This window comes from Alosa alosa, chromosome 15 (genome assembly GCF_017589495.1).
Source record: "Alosa alosa isolate M-15738 ecotype Scorff River chromosome 15, AALO_Geno_1.1, whole genome shotgun sequence".
In the NCBI taxonomy this organism is placed as follows: Eukaryota; Metazoa; Chordata; class Actinopteri; order Clupeiformes; family Clupeidae; genus Alosa; species Alosa alosa.
The window spans coordinates 28,704,977-28,718,777 of record NC_063203.1 but is presented as its reverse complement, the minus strand read 5'-3'; the positions used below and the strand labels follow the sequence as shown (position 1 = coordinate 28,718,777).

The 13,801-nt window shown below is 42.4% G+C and overlaps 1 protein-coding gene across 4 annotated transcripts; it reads right to left on the bottom strand.

Annotated features, from left to right (window-relative positions):
- Positions 1-676: 676 nt before the first annotated feature.
- On the bottom strand, positions 677-12,637 carry eif4h (eukaryotic translation initiation factor 4h). Of its 4 annotated transcripts, none has more exons than XM_048265002.1 (8): positions 12,468-12,634; positions 9,569-9,756; positions 8,172-8,236; positions 7,972-8,065; positions 4,629-4,715; positions 3,885-4,049; positions 3,295-3,410; positions 677-1,884 (listed from the first exon to the last, which is right to left on the bottom strand). In XM_048265002.1, exons 1-8 carry the CDS (start codon positions 12,530-12,532, stop codon positions 1,879-1,881), a joined length of 786 nt encoding a protein of 261 aa, XP_048120959.1. In that variant the 5' UTR covers positions 12,533-12,634; the 3' UTR covers positions 677-1,878. The 4 variants fall into 4 exon arrangements, with proteins under 4 accessions (XP_048120959.1, XP_048120961.1, XP_048120963.1 ...); XM_048265004.1 differs by having other exon boundaries at positions 4,635-4,715; positions 12,468-12,633; XM_048265006.1 differs by lacking the exon at positions 3,885-4,049 and having other exon boundaries at positions 4,635-4,715; positions 12,468-12,637.
- Between the last annotated feature and the right edge of the window lie 1,164 nt (positions 12,638-13,801).

Below are 13,801 nucleotides of genomic sequence, written 5' to 3'. Positions count from 1 at the left end.
TATGGGGGTGGTTTTCTCCGAATAGTGGTTAGACTAGGAGCAGCCCATTAGGCTACTCTAGACCACTTCAAGGAGGCTGCGTCTTCTCTCACAACTGCTCAGTGATGTCGTTCCACTCGTAGGCAAGTCATCAGTTGATGAGAAGGATGGCGATTCTAGCCCATCTGAAGTAAGGTTGTCCATTTGCTGTATGCCGTTTGCTGCTCTACGCGGTTTTATTTGTATTGTCCAGTTGTCTAGGATTATCTATATTGACGGCATGGCGATGATTTTGAGATTGATTAGGCTACGCATTAGACCAAGCACAAAACCAAGAAGAGCGATGGTGTAACCTTTTATGATTGTAAGAGACAACCAAAATGCCTGCAGGGCCAAGCTATATCAGAAGACAACACAAGACGGTTGAAGTGATTGTGTATACCACTTATGGCAAGTGTTCACGACACATTTTCTACCCAAGAATGCCACATAAAAAGCTGACCTTTACTTCTACAGTGGCAATGTCATAGTGAGAACTGACTGATTCTTAAAAGTGTGTGGGGACAATTGAACATTTATTCTTACAAAAGCTGCGTGACTGACTTACTTACTCCCAACTAGGTGTCTGTTCAGTTAACAAAAACATGTCAAAGTTGCCCCATACCCTTCCCTACGGACACATTCATTAGAAACTCTGTAAGATGATACATTTTATTGCCATTAACAGTGTAGGAAATCATGAAAACAACAACACAAAAGAAAGAATAAAAACAGCTGTTCTTTCTATAATACAGTAAGAAAAGGGTGTCACTTTCTCCATCTCATGTCCAATAAAATGTAAATAAAATGGTTGCGGCACATGGGTATCCCGAGAGATTTCTACGCTAATCTTCTATTGGACAGACAAAGCGCCTGTCACCTTAGTTTGACATGTGAGAGCGGTTGATCTTTGTTCAACAAGCTTCCTATGTATAAAGCGTTTGACTGTTAAGTGAGCGCCATTTATTATTTCACTGTTTTGAATTATTAAGTACATAACCATCAAGCCGTGGAAGTTGAATGTTGGTCGACAAAGACGTAGCTTTTAGCCCGTGGTGCGGCCATGTCAAACCTAGGGTGCATTCATGTTGCTCCTATTTAGGAAAGGGAAGGGCTGGGTGGGTGTGTGGGTGTGTGTGTGTGTGTGTGTGGAGTTATTACAGAAAGCATTTTTCTGCTGGTATTTAACAGACTTAGGTCAAAAAATCTTTCAAGAAGTTACGCCAGAAATTACACAAAGCAACAAAATGATTCAGGCTCAGATTTTTCTTCTGATTTGAAAATTATTTAACTGTTCAGACAGTGGGAAATGATTAAGAGGGAAAACTGTTCATTTCACAAATAGAAGAAATGTAGTTCAACGTTTAAAGAGACACAACTTTGACCGAGTGTCTATGAACTACGCAAACAGACTTTGCGCCTTTTTTTTTCTCTTTTTAAACCATGCACAAAAAACAATGCCTTGGGAAAGAAAGAAACACATTACACTTGATACAGTCCTTACCCAAAGGCAACAGAAGGACATTGCAGCCACTGTCTTCTGAGTTTAGTTAAGGTCTGGCGAGAGGAGGAGTTTCCCAAAGAAGGGGCATGCAGGGTGAAGATAAACCTGGGACTCAGTTTCCCAATATCCCTCGGTCCAACGTCTCCATAGCCAATCGGGTCAGGCCTGGTTTATTTTAATTGATTATTTTGTTTTTGCTCGCGTTGGCATTCAGGGATGAGAGAGAGAAGCCCAGCACCCTGCTGCCCCGCCAGCATTTTCTGTTTTCTTTGGGAAGACGTCTTTGAAAGATTTTTGGTGAACCAAGCCCGTAGATCCAGTCTAGCCTTCCGGAATAACGCAGCCACATGGATACATTAGTTCTTAGAGAACGGAAGAAAACAAAAGCACAACAAGGTCCGGGTTAGACAGGAGGCAACAATGAACAGGGTTGAAAAAAAAAAAAAAAAAAAAAAAAAAAAAAAAAGAAAAATCAAATGTTATACATGACAATACATCAGAAGATAGCGTTCCTACCAATAATTCATAGCCAGAATCTACACTAACAGGAGATTTAACAGACTGCTTTGCTTCGCAGACCACCGGTCACATTGCAAATGCCTTTTTGCACAGTTCTGAACAATCACCGACTGTGTGACTGGGCGACACTTCTTTCAATACTCGACGACCAGAGCTAAAGCGTCTAGCACAGACCATAAACCCCAGCGAGTGCCTACTCTAGCCCTCTAGCGACTGTGTCGCGTTATCAGTGTGTGAAGTAATGGCCAAGGACCACTGTGGTGTGGTGCACTGACTTTGGATTTGTGTGTGCGTGCGTGTTTTACATAGGTGGGTCTCACTCCCTGTTCAGCAGTACTCAAGATCTTAACGCTGAAGTTCAAGCTGCCTCCACCAGAGCTTCAGGTCAGCTTAGTTAAGGTGGACTATTTCACTGCACTAACACCAAAACATAAAATCACTGCAGGTGACGTTGAGCAGTTAGGAAGCCACTGTGGGAGATGGGAGACTATGCCCCACAAACTCAAAATCTGAAAAGTGCACACCATTACTCACACAAGGTAAAAGGGACCAAATCTTGAGCACTATATATCTACAATTAATAATAATAATAATAATAATAATAATAATAAAAAAACAGATATAAATCAAAAGGGGGCAGGGGGCTTTAAAACCAAAATAGTGTGCATTCTTCTTTTTAAAACAGAGCAGCTCCATCAAAACAACAAACAAACAAACAGAACAGAGCAAACACCTCTCCTTAATGTTCAGCCCACATGAATGAACCTCCTCAGCTGAGCTACGGTACAAAGCAGGCACTAAAGTCCGGGAAGCAGAGGTGGACATAAAAAACTGTTTTGTTTTTGTAAGGTTTGACATGCATTCACAAGCTGCTCATTTGTGTGTGTGTGTGTGTCTGTGAGAGACAGAGCGCAGCGCGACAGTGATCTGAATGACGAGAGTGTGTGTGTATACTCTGGATTTTTTTCTCTCTCATTATTATCTTTTTTTGTTTGTTTTAAATCCCTCTTGAATAAATATTTGCACTCGCACTGAATTGAGAAGGAGAAGGAGGAGGGTCTCCACTCGTCTCGTCCGGCAGGAATGATGACCAAGGCGTTTATCCTATCCCCCTGTTGGCATGATGTGTCTAGACCACCTTCTCTCCCCAGCCCTGCCCCCCCCCCCCCCCCCCTTCTCCCTAGCCCACTTCTTGCCCTCCATTCCCGGTTGGCGCAGGCGGCAGTCTCTTAGTGTTTCTCTTTGGACATTACCTCCTCCCGCGGCTTGGCGCCGCCGAATATGGCCGAGTTGGGATTGGCCACTTGGTTTAGTGGTTCGCTGACCGTGCGCGGCTTCAACTGTAGCCTTGGCCTTTGTGCTCTTTCCTCTGGAGAAGGAAGGAGAGAGAAGAGAGAAGAGAAATGAGTATCAGACCATGATGCAATGCATGAGTCTTAGAAATAACTTATAGATAACACCTTAAGGCTTCATCAACAAGAAAACAGAAACTGTAATAAACAATAACTAAGTGGTAGTTAACTAATATTTATAACGGTTTTACAAATTTCGCCAAGAGCATATATATATATATATATATATATATATATATACACACACACACATATAAATGATGGCAGTCCGCCACAACCTGGGACATGTTTGGATAGTAAAAAGTTAAAACTGTTGCTGTTTTTCAGAGGTTATGCCAAGATAAAACTACAGCCACTAAAATGGCAACACTACAGAGTGAATGCCAAACTAAATCTACTGGCCTGCATTTCAGCCCTCATAATTGAACCCTACTCTCCCCTCCCATCTACAATGCCCGAGTTAGAGAATAGAGATGGAATGGTTGCGCCACCATCAGAGGGTTCTCTGAAGTCCGTCGGGCCCCCTCGGGGAGGTCCATCCCTGAAGCGCCCCATGCCAGGGCCGCCAGCGCCACCACCAGCTCCGCCCCCTCTCCGGTCCCCTGGGCGTCCGCCACCTCGACTCCTCCCACCCATGAAGTCATCCTCTCTAAAGCCTACGAGAGGAAGAGGAGTGAATAGTCACGTAAGTGAAGCAGTGACAGAACTTTTGCCTTGTTGCCCTTGAGAGCTGATCTGAGATCAGTGCAGGTCATGATTATGGTCCACAAGAGATGGATTGTAAGGGGACATGCTCTGAAAGGTTTCTGATCTCAGACTCCGCCTCTGCAGAGCAACCCTTCTCTAAGGAACGCTCCCGCACCAGTCGGTGAGCCACTGTACCCTAGTTATGACTAATGAGAATGAGATGAAGTCTGTCTGTGAATGTCGAGTTCAACATTAATCTTGCAGGTGGGGTGGAGTACTGAGGAGTGTGGGTGATGAGAGATAGGGTAGTGAGGAAACAAAAAAAAACAAAAACAACCTGCATCATAAATACTCTGCAATAAATACCTAACACTGGCATGTACAACACTTTGGCATTAGATTGTAGATTCTCCATTTGCCTATTCCAGACATTGGGCACTCAGCTTCATGACCAGGACGGCAAAAGTGTCTGGTCATTTGAATCAACTGTTTTTTAATTTCTTTTTTTATTAAATTTTATTTTATTTTGTGGCCAACGGTCATCGCACCTCCTCCTCCTCCTCCTCCTCCTCCTTCGTAGTCGTCCCGGGAATCGCGTCCCCCTCCTCTGGGACCACCGCGTGCGCCTCCACGGCCTGTGAGAGGGGACAGGGCTCAGCTTTAAACAGAGTCCAGCACGCACGCAGGCACAAGGGCCAGAGGAAGAGAGGACAAGGAAGAGGCAGAACAGAGGAAGATAGAAGAGCAGGAAAAAGAGGTGAAAAAAAGAAAGAAAGTGAAAAACAGAGAGAAAGAGAGAAAGCAAAAGCCTCTGGTGATTGCTGTAGCCTTGACCAGCTGTTTTCTTTTGCCATGCCCATTCTAGAGAGGTTAGTCTTGACTTGAGAGGAAGAGTGCGCTAGAAGCATGCGAGACTCAGACAGAAGCTTCTAGTAGAGTAGAGATCCCAAAGAGACAAGCTGCTAGTAGAGTAGAGATCCCAGAGAGAGAAGCTGCTAGTGAGGTAGAGATCTCAGACAGAGAAACTGGTATTAGAGTAGAGATCTCAGAGAGAGAAACTGCTAGAAGAGTAAAGATCTCAGAGAGAGAGAGAGAAGCTGGTATTAGAGTAGAGATCTCAGAGAGAGAAGCTGCTAGTGAGGCAGAGATCTCAGAGAGAGAAGCTGGTATTAGAGTAGAAATCTCAGAGAGAAAAGCTGGTATTGAGGTAGAGATCTCAGACAGAGAACCTGCTAGAAGAGTAGATATCTCAGAGAGAAAAGCTGCTAGTAGAGTAGAGATCTCAGAGAGAAAAGCTGGTATTGAGGTAGAGATCTCAGAGAGACAAGCTGGTAGTAAGATAGAGATCTCAGACAGAGAAACTGCTAGAAGAGTAAAGATCTCAGAGAGAGAGAAGCTGGTATTAGAGTAGAGATCTCAGAGAGAGAAGCTGCTAGTGAGGTAGAGATCTCCGAGAGAGAGAAGCTGGTATTAGAGTAGAGATCTCAGAGAGAGAAGCTGCTAGTGAGGAAGAGATCTCAGAGAGAGAAGCTGCTAGTGAGGTAGAGATCTCAGAGAGAGAGAAGCTGGTATTAGAGTAGAGATCTCAGAGAGAGAAGCTGGTATTAGAGTAGAGATCTCAGAGAGAGAGAAGCTGGTATTAGAGTAGAGATCTCAGAGAGAGAAGCTGGTATTAGAGTAGAGATCTCAGAGAGAGAAGCTGCTAGTGAGGTAGAGATCTCAGAGAGAGAAGCTGCTAGTGAGGTAGAGATCTCAGAGAGAGAGAAGCTGCTAGTGAGGTAGAGATCTCAGAGAGAGAAACTGCTAGAAGAGTAAAGATCTCAGAGAGAGAGAAGCTGCTAGTGAGGTTCTACCTACACAAGCACCTCAGAAAACAGATGGAGGTAAGTGAGATGGTTACATGAGGATGAGATGGAAGGAGAGTGGAAATCAAGTTCAAATCTCCTAAAGGCAAACGGTCAGTTTCCCATTTGGATTAAGCCTAGTTCTACACTAAAAACAAACTTCAGTGTGAATTCTCCATTGAAAAAAGGAGTTTAGTCCAGGACTAGGACTAATCCATGAGCAAGGGGTTATTCCATCAACCTCGCTAAAGGCTAAATCTGGTTTATTTCGCTAGACTATTAAGTCTCGCTAATTTTAGTGAGAGTTTAGTGTGGTTTACATGAAGCCTAGCTTGGTTAACTATGAGAATTTGTGCAACAGAACTAGTCTGCTCCGTAGGAGATTTCAAGCTTTCATGTTCTCATCACGGGTAGCCTACAACTTTTTACCCCCAACAGTGTCACCAAGCATTGATTTACATATTCACTAGTTTCATTTATTAGTGCACAATATGCATCAATAAATGAACATGAATTTCCCCTTGGGGATCAATAAAGTATCTATCTATCTATATCTATCTATCTAACATTATTCAATTTCAAAAATATTAACTTTAATTAATTAAATTTAATTAATTTTGCTACTCTTTGATATCTGTATTCTGTGGTGGTGGTGCAACGCGTAGCAAGACGATACATCAAAGTAAGCGTTAATGTTTGTTCTCTGGTTCGCTACCCACACAAAGCTTTTACATAGCTTATCACCTTGATAATTTCTATTCATTTAGAGACTTTGGCGTTTTATGCTGTAGCTTACTATTTAATGAAAGAAGTGTCATAACCTACTATTGATGAAGTGCCATGCACATTTATTAACCTGTTAAATGACAGTAAATGCCAGTGGGCTACATTAAATTTGATGCAAGGCAATTAAGACTATATAGCTTACTAATGATTAAAACCGCTTCATGTGTTGATTGTTCATGAATGTCAAATCAACTATGTGCTACACAGATTAAATATTAAATGACAAAATGAAGCCATTGCATTTCAGATAATTATATTTCACAAACACTTTGGCAGAAGTATGAGACTTATGGGGCACAATAGCCTGTATTAAGTTGATACCCTACACCTAGACAATAATTTAAAGTGAACCCTTTTAACCTAAGAACGTAGGCTTTAGCCTATCATTTTTAATAGCATATCCCAAAGTTGTTTTGAGGTAATGCTATTTATTCATTCACTTGTTTTGTTTAAGAGTGAAGACAATCAAAATCGCAAATGATTTCAAACCACGAGCATTGTTGTTTAAATGCTTTCACTATTCTCCAATTTATGTAGGCAACTATCCAATTTGTTTCTCTCTCGATGTTCAATTTTATGACTTTCAATGAAAATCCTGTAAATGGCGCTTGTAAAACGAACATAAATCCTCTAGTATTCCCTTAATTTTTCTAAATACATCCTCTTTTCGTCAATCTACTGTTTTGGTCTACTTTTCTACCTTGCACAAGCAGACAGAGCTGACCTAAGCCTTGACTGAATAAACGAAGGCAAGATGCAGCTAACTTGAGTTAATGGAACGGCTTCAGCCTCAAGTAAAAGTCTATGCTACTTCAAGCCAGACCATTTCTGTTAATCACTGCCTTCATTAGCGAGGTTGATGGAATACCCCCCAGGAAACTGGCATGTGCGTGTGTCTGGTCATTAAACCTTGAGTTTAGCACCCGAGGTTTTGTTATTTTCACATCAGATAGAAAGACTTGGAAACCAGGAAGCAGGAGAGCTCATGAGAAAACCCTCTACAGAGAAGAGTGAAAACACCAGAGCAAAGAAACAAACAAACAAACAAACAAACAACATATTCCTAATTGATTAATTTCTAAAATCATTGCATTTTTGGATTATAGTTAAACAAGGTCAGTTCTGCAAGTAGTAGGTCTATGTCCTTATTTGGTCGTTTGGTTTTTGTCTTTATTCCTTCTAGTTATGTAATGAAACAGTGATGAGTCCCCCCACAGTATGAGGCATTCATTGCCCAGGAAGTCTAAACGTGCGTAGGTACCTCTGTCATCTTTTCGGAAGCCAAAGCCTCCGGCTCCCCGTTCTTGCTTTCGGCCCTCGGCGATGTCCACCCGCAGTGACCGATCTCCCAGAAGCTGTAGGCGAAGAGACACAAGCAGTCACCGTCTGCCGCCCAGCATGATCATTGTCTACAGAGCAGTAGTCAGCATGTGCAGAATGGCTAATTAGACAGATACTCACTGCGCCATCATACGTCAAAGCTTCTTTGAGGGATTCCAAGTCGTCAAACTCTACATAACAAAAACCTGCAGCAGACACAGACAGACAGACAGACAGACACACACACACACAGAAACAAGAGATGGTTCAGGGCCAGGGTAGGAATTTCACAGTGGCCGTCGTAGCCCCTTGCGTTGGCCGTGAGGCCCCTTTGAAAATCAGAGGTTTACAGGCCACGGTGGCCTTGGTGCCCCCTTCTTTCAATATTCTGCTTTGCGTCCTACTAATAGCGATTTTTATTAAGCCTGTGCTAAATAAAATTAATTTAGTCTTTTACGCAGTGGAGAAAGTGACAGCGCAAGAAAGAAAGTGCGTCCAAATTCACCCATTCTCAGTTGAACTACTCACGAAGTAGCCTATTCATCACACAGACATCACAATTATCACATGAAAGAGCTTTTTCTTAGCTTTTAAACGATGTTAGCCGATAATTGCGAATTGTGAATAGGCTAAATACAACTTTGATCATTTTTATAGCCTACTACTGTATAGTTAACTTTGGCCTTGGTGCCCTGACATGTGGCCTTTGTGCCCCCCACCAAATATGCCCAACTGAAGGCCAAGTGGCCTTGCCCCCAGAATGGTGAAATTCCAAGCCTGGTTCAGGCTATTGTTCTGCCAACAGTGTGATTAATAAACGTAACAGCAAAGATCCTGATGAGGTATGGTTTTCATAAATCTGGCCACTGTTACATCATTCTGAAATCTCCTGGTATGGAAACGAACTGGGCAATTTGCTCCAACAAAAAAGGAGAGGACTCAAGACATTAGGATTAATCTGAGCTTTGGTCAAAGCGCTTGCTTCGGCGCCCTCTCTCTTCCGCGCTGGTGGCGGATAACGTTGTTCATGACAAAACGGCTGTTCCCATGGTAGCTCCAACTCAGTACTAGGCTACTTAACAAAAGGGTAGCTGATGGACCAATGTGTATAATTATACTGAATTCTGTTAGGTATGTGGCCAAAAACAAAATGTTTCATTAAGGCCAGAGTGGGGGCTGAAAGTCAGAAGTCATAAATAAGATGATTTCCAATCATTCTGCTATAGCCTTCAACCTTAATATGGCAGCCAAGGATGAAGGAAGAACAAAGCTCCATTCCCCTCTTTAGATCCTTAGTTTGTTGCATCTCTTGTTTTGTCAGGGTCATTTTTACCTAAAAAGACATATTGAGAAAGCTCAAAATCTGAACGCATTTAAATGCACATAAGCAGGTAGTGAGCTAGGCCATAACTGTGGTCCTCTTTTGCCTGCCATGGTCACAAATCCCTCTCCTCATTTCAACTTACAAGGGGTCTCTGGCCCAAACCTGGCCCTTGCGCCAGGGTGGGAGCAGGAGAGTCAGGCCAGCTCAAGCTCACCTTTGAATTTGTCTGTCTCTTTGTCGCGGACAAGCCGCACGCTCCTGACGCTGAGGTCTTTGAAGATGGCGTCGATGTCGCCCTGCACGGTGTTGAAGGGGAGGTTGCCCACGTAGGCGGTGTAGGGCGGCTCTGTGGGGAGCTCCTTCTGCTTGCGGGGGCCTCCTGGTCCACCACCACCCCGGGGTCTAGTGACCAAAAACCAACAATGCGTCAGAGAGGGACAATAGGCAGGCCTGCCAAACTACACAAGCTACAAACACACCAACGTCCGTCCTAAAAGCTAGCTAAGCCAGACGGTACATTCCATAATCATTTTTAATCTGGGTTGAGAACGCATTCTGTGCATTAATTTCTCATGTTCAAATGATGCGATGGTTAAACACATTTTACACATTTACATGGTTACATGCTATGGTGACACATTGTACAAGTTCTTACAGCATAATAGGGCGGGGAATCACAGAGTAACTCACAAATCAACACGGTCACAACACTTTGCCCACGACAACGATAATATCACGATTCAGCGATTCTGCAATACTCAATACACTGCAAAAGACGAATCTACGATAGGCCTACATCACGATATCTGTGTAAATGAGGAAGACAAAGGCAAAAAGCTGGAATTATGTATTTATTCACTGCATTTCACAACTGATTTTAAACAGTGTAAAGTGCATAGAGTTTTAGCTTAGTGCCTCTTAAAACCTACAAATATTCTTAAAAATTAGCAAAAATATACCTCTTAAGAAACACTATACAATTCATTTTTCTGAATATTTCAGTGTTTCTTGACCCATTTCAGTGTTTGTGCTTATGAATTTATTATTTTAGTCAAAATATTAATATATGGTGCCAGCATATCGAGAATGTATCACAAAAAGATGGCTTATATACATATCTAACATAATGTTTGACTAGATACTCATTTATGGATTCTGATAACCAGAAAAAGATCAAACAAAATTTGATCAAATATACCAGTCAAAGACTGAAACCATCACCACAGTGCCGAGGCTCATGTTCATTCATTTGTATACCCAAGCCACAAAACAGAGACAATCAACCTTTGTGCCACCTCAAAATCCACTATGACAATCTATTGACATGTATGAGCTCAAAAACCAGACAATCTCTCATTTCCATGCTGCATAATTAACAAAGAAAACCAAGAGATGTGTTTCTCCATGTAAGTTAGACCTAACAGCCAGATAATGATCTGGGGCATGCACTGGAGCTGCAGTCATATCAAACTACTGTTTGGAATTAGAGAGACATGCTCCGCCAACAACCACTGAAGTGAAAGTAGGCAGAAAGTTGCCCTCTGTGAAGTAAGTAATTTCTTGTGTATCATTTCAGACCTGGCCTAGTGTCAGGCACACGAGGTGGGGTCTTGTATCAAGTCTTGAGAGTCCTCTCTGCATGCCTGCGACATTCCTCCAGTGTCATTCAGTTGAAGACAACACCAGATACACCGGCGTGTAGACTGCACAGCTACAAGTACCCATCGTCACAAGCGAGGTGACACATGGTGAATTCTCACAGGACACAAGCAAACAAGAGCAGATAATTCCTCCAGTTTCGACAGCAAAACATTTCTGTTCTGATCATTCAGGCTGATAAAACGGAGACGGCAAATCTTAAGCCAGAAATTTAGTTGATGCTCGAAGTAGGCATAGGCTATACTGACAAACTCTTCATTCAGACTGATCATGTCTGTTTCAACGTCAGATTATATAGAATTGAATTGCAATTAAAATTCAGTGTAAATGAAGGTGGGTAGAGGTAAAACAAGTAATTGGCCCCGCTGTATGTCGGTAAAGGCTGATATGTTATATTACTCTGATATGATACATTACTCTGCCCAAAAAGCGTGCATCACAGAGAGGCGTTTTCGACGCAGCAAGCGCCCTCATTTCTTTCGGCTATGTCTCCTCGAACACGTCATGGGGCTCTGATAACACGCTATCGTTAATCACTTGTGCTTGCCAATTATTTGGCATTTAGTAGCATTGGCGGTTAAGGAACTTTTTAAAAACTACCCGTGTTTAAGACAATACGTGAGATTGTGAGCTAGCCATTTAGCTAACTCAATTAGGCACATTGGCAGAGAAAGACAAACGGTGAAGCCATCGTCGCCAACGTTGAGTGTTTACTTGATTCATTCATTTCAATGTACTGGCAACTTGCCTGTCGTATGCCGCAGCTACGACTATCTGAGGGTAAAATGGGGGACAGAGATTTGGGCCCACCAACCTGGTCATGCAATGCTGTCTATGGCTGTCTGAATATTAGCTAGCTCGCTAGCTAGCTAACTATCTATACCTTACACACATCCCTGATCAGCAACCGCTCAAGGGCCAAGTAAGTTAGCTGAACACGGACAGGCAATCTAACATAAACATAGATAGCCAAAACGCCCATCACAATGAAATGGGTGGATGAGAATAATCGACATTATGTTTGAAGCTGTGGAGTTGCTGACTATAGCACAACATGTAGTCCATGTGGGCTGTTTTTTTCCCTGAGACCCTGGCGCCAAGTGCCTTGCTGGCAAAGAGTGTAGCTAGCTAGCTTGCTAGCGCATAACTACCGACATTGGCACTGTAAAATCAGATATTACAGTTCACCAAACGAATGCAACCACGACTACAGCAATATGAGCAGCCAACATTCCCATCTGGAAGCTTACTCTAACCACGACCTTTCCTCATTCTCTAGTCCGGCCTTCCATTCATCATATCCGTAGTGTGCAGCATCGACACCCCGGTTATGAATGCTAGGCCTACACCAATCATGGCTGCAACGCACTCTTCTCTAAATGTCAAAATACACAATCTGCTGCTGCTTTGACAGCAGACGCACACTATTTCAAAGTGTTCACAAATTTCCTTACCCTCTTCCGCCGCCAAAGCTACCATAAGCCCGATCCCGGTCATCGTAGTTATCGTAATCCGCCATTGCAGTGCTTGCTATCCAGGAGAAAGCAAGTCTGATAGGTAAGGACCTCCAATATAGCGTACGTTATAGTAGTCCTGTCACTGCCTGTAACATCATGCGTTTTTTGTTCAGAAACGAAGCAAATAAGAGTGGCTTTTTATGAGGAGTGTCGAAGAAAATATAATTTCTATTGTAAATTATTTTTGACAATCACTCTAATACAAGTGCGTGTGTAATTAAGGGGCATGTGTGCCACCGGTTGTGAAAGGCCAACAACGGAGGGCATTTAATGTAGGAGGTTGCCGACATTAGCATGCTGCTAGCGAGCTTTAATGAAAGACAACGTCCCGCACCTTGTCACTTCAACATTACGTTTATTAATATTCGCTTGCTTTATGCTCCAGTTTCCAAACATGTAAACCAAGTTAATTTTAAATATGTGTAATAACAGTTACCTATCCGAATGGCGCGCACAACACAATCGCTACAGCAGTTTACTAGGCTAGCCTACAAGAGTGCAGCCATGGCGCCCGTATCCAACGTTGAATTACAAGGCTACACTGATTGTTTAATTGATTGAATGATTGGTCGATCGAATTATTGATTGCCTGAGTAGTATTGATTAGTGGAGCGACAGAGGTAACAAGAGTTTTCTTATGTAGACTAATGAGCTACCAGGTTATTGAAGACGCTCATATCACAATCAATCATAATTTTGCTGACAGTCTTTGAGGAATTTGCAGAAGGCTATTTCTGATAGGCCTAGGCCAGGGGTGTCAAACTCATATTAGGCAGTGGGCCGAATGAGACCTCATGGGGGGCCGTCATTTCATTGGTCATGATCATTTCTCTGCATTGGTATCAGAGTTTTGTTTGATGATATATTCCTTTACTATACCATTTATGAGCAAACAAGTACAAATCATTTCATCATCATATCCTGCTTTTTCTCTCTTGAAACACCCTACTTCCATGTCAGTTTTTTGGCCTCTTCCTTCCTGATGATGATTTGTAGTGCTAGGTTTAATCAATTTATCACAGAAATGATAAGAAAAAGACAGCTGAATGTGAATATATTTTCTTTCTAGTTTTCCCTTCCTAGGTTTCCAATGCCTTATGTTTGACACCCCTGGCCTAGGCTATGTGTATTTGAAATGTGTTTTTGAAACAGGAAATTGTTGTTTGTTATTTGTATTTGATTGACTTTTTAAAGAGACTTTGTTATTTTAAAATAGGAGACCTATTAGCCTAGTGTTCAATAGAAAACAAACTCCAAATAATCTACATAAA

What these genes read in the sequence shown, in the direction of transcription:
- eif4h (XM_048265002.1), bottom strand. Translation starts at nt 12,532, where the DNA reads ATGGCGGATTACGATAACTACGATGACCGGGATCGGGCTTATGGTAGC. An exon ending in AGAGACAGACAAATTCAAAG is followed by an intron (nt 8,237 to 9,568) that starts GTGAGCTTGAGC and finishes TGTCTGCTGCAG; the next exon opens with GTTTTTGTTATGTAGAGTTT. An exon ending in CTTCAGAGAACCCTCTGATG is followed by an intron (nt 3,411 to 3,884) that starts GTGGCGCAACCA and finishes TTCCTTCTCCAG; the next exon opens with AGGAAAGAGCACAAAGGCCA.